At 37.6% G+C, this 6,086-nt stretch overlaps 1 protein-coding gene across 5 annotated transcripts in view; it reads left to right on the forward strand.

Moving 5' to 3' along the window:
- Positions 1–6,086, forward strand: part of LOC111868258 (progranulin-like) — a 29,804-nt gene that overhangs the window by 7,107 nt on the left and 16,611 nt on the right. For all 5 annotated transcript variants that reach the window (XM_023858748.2, XM_023858772.2, XM_023858766.2 and 2 more), the window contains one exon: positions 2,477–2,666. In XM_023858748.2, the coding sequence (XP_023714516.1) occupies positions 2,477–2,666 (190 nt within the window). The remainder of the gene's footprint in view (positions 1–2,476; positions 2,667–6,086) is intronic.

Below are 6,086 nucleotides of genomic sequence, written 5' to 3' on the forward strand. Positions count from 1 at the left end.
CTCCTTTTCAGATAAATATATGTCACCAGTAACTGATAAAGAAGTTAAAGACATAGTGAAATCATTAAAATGGAAATATTCACACGGATATGATGAAATTCCATAATATATCCTCAGAATAAGTTTACTATTCATATTAGCACCATTAACATATATGTGTAATAAAGTATTGATTCTTGGTGTCTCCCCTCAAGATTAAAATATTCTCAAATATATCCTATTTTTAAAAAAGGCGATAGAACTGATATAGCAAATTATAGGCCGATATCTTTACTGACATCTTTCTCTAAGATCTTTGAAAGAATCATATATAACAGATTACAACTTCATCTAGACACTAATAATATATTAGCACATGAACAACATGGTTTTCGAACTAAATTGTCCACTGAATCAGCCATTTATGACTTAATAAATACCATTCTAACAGCAACAAATAATAAACTTGTTGTGGGAGGCCTGTTCTGCAACCTGACCAAAGCATTTGATTGTGTAAATCACACAATACTTCTTGCTAAGCTAGAGTTCTATGGTTTTAATGGTAAAGCAGGAAAGTTAATTAAAACTTATTTGAGGAATAGACAACAAAGAACAGTACTAAATAGCAATATTACTAGTGGAACTTCAGAGTGGCAAAGTGTAAAATGGAGTCCCTCAGGGTCCGTTCCGGGGCCATTGCTCTTTTTGATATATATAAATGATTTGCCAAATACAATAAATAAAGAATCAAAACCAATTTTATTTGCTGATGACACCAGCATATTGTGCTGCAAGTCAAATCTTAAAGAACTTGACATCGCCCTAAAAGAAACTCTTGAATCAATCAATAAATGGTTCTCTATAAACTCGCTAATTTTGAATCTAACTAAAACGAGTTGTGTCCAGTTTTTAACAAAACCAAATGCACTAATAACCTTAAATATTAAACATGGTGATATCCAAATTAATAATATGAATACCTTGAAATTCCTTGGGCTAACAGTTGATAGTACTTTAACATGGAAGGAACATATCAAACAAATAGCCAGCAAATTGAGCTCGGCTTGTTATGCTATAAGAGTTTTAGTCTCAATATTGTCTCGTAGAGAGCTTATTGATGATGCATAATGCCTACGTTCATCCTATAATGTCATATGGCATAATATTCTGGGGAAATTCAACGTATAGCACACAAATATTTAAAATTCAGAAAAGAATAATTAGGGTAATAATGAGAGCAGGAAATAGGGACACTTGTCGGCCTTTATTTAAGAAATTAAACATTCTTCCTTTTTATTCACAGTATATATTTTCAGTATTGGTCTTCATAGTTAAAAACATGGACAAGTATGTAGCAAATTCAGATATTCATAACATTTATACGAGACAAAGATATGAACTACATTATCCAACTTATAAATCAACCAGGGCTCAAAAGGGAGTATCTAACACTGGAATTAGAATATTTAACAAATTAGCACATAGTATAAAATTTTTTATGCAAGATTTAAATAAATTCAAATATTCCCTTAAAATTTTTTTTACTCTCTAGATGAGTATTATGAATGGGAAACAAGAGATGATTGTGTTAATTAAAGATAAGTGAATCAACACTAGTCATTTTTATATCTTCTATTGTAGGATACCTATACTTTTTTAGTTATGATTTTACTCTGTAATAGACAATGTTAATATGTATTTTATTGTGATAATAAGTTGCAGTGCAAGTTACATGCATGTTGTATTTAATTATTTAATTGTAGGTGGGCTCTTTTTTATTTTTTAGGTGAGTGTTATGAATGGAAAATAAGGGATGTTTGTGCTAATTACTGATAAAGAAAACAACACTAGTCATTTTTTAAATTTTTTTTGTAAGATGCCCACAACTCTTTGGATATGATTTTGCTCTGTTATTGACAATGTTGTTATGTATTTTGTTATGATAATAAGTTGCAGTCCGAGTGTTATATGCATGGTGTGTTTAGTTATAGCATTGTATCATCAGTTATTGCTACAGTGGTTGTGGATGTTGTAATATCTTAATGAAGTTGTCCTCTGGATTGATTTTATTGTACGTAGGGCTTGGACGTGTTCTATATACGATGGCGCCATTGCCAAATGTAGATTTGATGAACAAAAATAAATTGAATTGAATTGAACATATCTTGAAGCTGAAAAATATGTTAAGTTATCCTTACAAAGTGTGTGTGCCTGTTTCTAGGTATTATATTTACATGTAAAATTCTCTTCTGATTTACCCTCAGATTGAGATACAAGAACTGTTTTTTTGTATTGAACTTTACCCTTGAAATACAAATTGTCTTATTAAGCTGTTTGCTCATCAAAATATTATAACAAGAAGCCACAGATGCCTTATGTTTTAAACATTGTGAAAGTGTATTCCAAAGTACATATTTCATCTCCTTCATGTTGTATTACAATTTTTGGATGATATTTGGGAATTAGAGTAATCAATTATAATGAATGTTTCTTGCAGATCTCAGTGATGTGGTTTACAGTCGTGCTTGCATTGATTATCCCCCTGACTGCTGCAGAGGTATGTCCAGGAGGAAGAAAAACTTGTTTGCAGAGGATGACATGCTGTGAGCTTCCCAGTGGTGAGCAGGGATGCTGCCCATATGATGATGCAAAATGTTGTCCAGACAAAGTGCATTGTTGCCCACATGGTGAGATGCTGTCATGATGCCTTAGTATAGTGTATTTTCTTCAAACATTTTGAGATAGTATGCATTAGTATTTTTGTATGTATTATATAGTGAAAAGTAAAGGTATCCCTGTAACAGGCCGTTGAGGCCCATAGGATTGTGAGATGGTGAGGTTCCCACATTTTCTAGACAATCAGCTCATAGATGGCGGCAAGGTTGTCAGCCCTACACACTGGCTGCCATTTACCCCCAAGAATACTCCAAGAATATTGCTGGTACTCATTTCTGTTAGATGCTGAGTTGACCCCAGGGCCATAGTGCTGCTTGAAGGATTAGGACTTGAACCTGCGACCTTCCGGCTTGTAGCATAGTGCTTCAACCAACTATTCAACGGCGTGCCCCGATGTATTATATGGTTAACTCCTTATATTCAGCTTGGTTGATAATCTGGAGTAAATTTCACTTGGATGAAGTAGGAGGAACCATGAACAAAGGATATAAATATTGTGAGCATATTCCACCCACAATAAACTGAAGAGCAACTGCATGCAGAGCAAAAGTAGGATTGTACAATCAAGGACACATTTCTTTGATGGTTTATAAAATGATTTACACTGGGGAGATATGCAAATAAAATACCGAGGCAGAATTCACATGACAGTGGTTAGTTACATCGCATGTTGGAACTGGCTAAAGTGAGGTTTTGTATTCTACATATTGTTGACTGTATCATTCCCAGTGTGCCACCTGTACTTCCATAAACTGAGCCAACCAGTTGTATAAAGCAGAAATTAAACATCTTTGTCAGTGCAATAGCTAACTTATTTTCAGCTATGTAAAATTAGAATATTGTAGTCTAGATCATGGACGTACAGACGTACAGTTGAGTAGCTGGATTAAGGGTTGGAAGTGTTTCTGAGGCCTAAGAGCTCAGCGCAGTACTTTTTTAAATATTTATTAAGCATTATCATAATATACATCATGAATGCCATTACTCAACATATTGTCATGTTATGGGCTGACTTATAAGATGGGTTTTGGATTGGATGATTGGATTTATTGCACCCTACACATTCACACGATTTGGAACTATAGGCAGCACAGTGCCATCACTATTCTACACACTTTCCAGTTCACCATTGCGCACACCCACTAAGGTTCTTATCTTTCATTAGTCATATCATGGCAATGGATTTATCAGTTTTACTGGCACTTAAATCACATGTGGAGTCTTCTTTTGAAAGCATAATTCATTTCTTGCCATTTCTTCTCAATCACCTTCAACTGCCATCTCCTGAACTCGACCCAGTTCTCAACTAAAGCTGACTGTTCTACTCATCTGCTGTGTGTCTACTCTTCTCTGCTCAGTTGCATCTCCTGACTGTGGTTTTCTATAATGCCTTGAGATGGACCACACAGAAAAAACACCCAGTATTGTTGCTGAGGTGTGTTTACCATGCCATCGCGTAGCAGTAGACATCCTATTGTCACGTGCATGGGCTCCTGAGGGAATGTGTTTACCGAGTTGTTGCCCAGCAATGGTTATACATTTCACATTGCTCCCTCCTTAAGGTTAAGGCTATTTGTCTCAAATAGCTTACAGGCATACCGTCATTTCTTTTCCAAGGGCTGTGCTTGCGATGTCTGTGATTGGTCTCACTTTCCTTCCCATGGCTCAGCTGTTCATGGTGATTACTCTCCCACTGCTCCCTCCTGAAGGCTGTGCATCCTGAGTGGCTCCCTGATAAAGTGCCATTCTGGCCAGGTTTCTTTCCAGTTATCCTGTTTTCTTCCTCTTCCCCCCCCCCCCAAATGGTGGGGGGGGCGAAACTACCTAGAGTGGCAAGTGCTCCCACATTTCTGGCTCTTGCTCAATGTGCAGTCGCTTTTTCTGTTTCAGAGGGGGCCAACACCTCCAGAATGCACTGTCACTCTCTTCTTGTATGTTCGTCCTTCCTGAGTTCATGGCCCAACACTGTCCCTGCAACATGCCTGACAACATTGCCCCTTATGCCATGCCACTCCTGCACAGTGTGTCATCCCTCTGTGGGCAGCAGCCACCTTCTTCTGGGACCCACTATTGCTCTAGGTCCATTCATTCCTTCAGCTTTCCACAGTGCCCTGCAGCTAGATGCTGGTGGCTGTGCCGCTTTTCAGTGCTCTGACTGCAGCCTCTTCCCAGGGACCTCCTCATGCTCCATTTTGGACTCTACTTCCAATGAGGTTGACATATTACTCTCCAGCCAGGCATCCATCTTGACAATCATCTGTTCCTGGCTTGCAGTCATTTTTTCATAGTGTGAGTTTATCTTTTCTTCAAATACTGGTAGGAGTTCCATTATTTGCTCTGTGTCTGTAGTGTGGCAGTATAACTTCTACTGCAGTATTCAGTCCAATAATTTGATCAGTTGAACCCCACTTCTGGCACCGAATTGTCATGTATTGGGGTGACTTAATGAGATGTGTGTTGGATTGGATGATTGGATTTGTTGAATGCTTATAACTGGAGACTACAAGTAACCATAACAGTCTCACTAATTTACACTCTCTAGATCAGTACACATACAACACCCATAAAGCCTTCTGTTTGTTAGTCATTGATAGGAAGTGGCTGCTAAACGATTGCTAACCATTGACTCTGTCCTTCAACTTCCAGCTGACTGGCTTCTTTCTGTCTGGTGTGGTAAATGGCTTCTGGCACTCACCAGCAGTCATTCTTCATTTCAGGCCCTGCTGGATGCATGACTGGTTGTCCATTTGTCCCTCATTATCTTACCTAAGCATGGACTGAATAGAAAACACTGTGTCTTTTATTGTGTCATTATCTCTTGCTGTGGAAATGCTTTTACCACACCATTGCCTAGCGGTGGTCGAATAGAAAACACTGTATTTTCTATTATTGCTTCAGTATTTGTTGGTGTGGAAACGTGTTTACCATACTCTTATGTAGCAATGCTGCAGCTGTTGGTTCCACTCTTCTGGCTTTCAGCTGTCATGTCACAGTATTAACCTTTGAATGCTGGACTTTTGAAATGGTCGTAAGCTTTAGCTGGCCAGAGTTTATTTAAATGCCCGCTGCTGGTGCGCGTTTAAATGCCCGCTGTTGCTCTGCGTTTAAATGTCCGTTCCTGTTAGGGCGCTTAAACAGTTCTAAGCATTATGTTTAAAAATGCTGTATCTAACATAATTTTTATGATAAATGGATGGAATGTTATATTTTAGCGTCCTGTTGCACTGATTTAAGTCCATGATTTATTTAATCCGTCTTGCAGTGCATACACTCATTTATTTCCTTCTCTCCCTCGCACTACATGTTTCGGCATAATAATGCCATCTTCAGGTGCTTACTTATCCACGTCAAACCAGTTCATTGCATGCCATGTTCACACATTAAAATAACTAAAATATGTATCTATCATATACATTGTCAAACGTTAAAAA

This window comes from Cryptotermes secundus, unplaced genomic scaffold (assembly GCF_002891405.2).
Source record: "Cryptotermes secundus unplaced genomic scaffold, Csec_1.0 scaffold166, whole genome shotgun sequence".
Taxonomy (NCBI): domain Eukaryota; kingdom Metazoa; phylum Arthropoda; class Insecta; order Blattodea; family Kalotermitidae; genus Cryptotermes; species Cryptotermes secundus.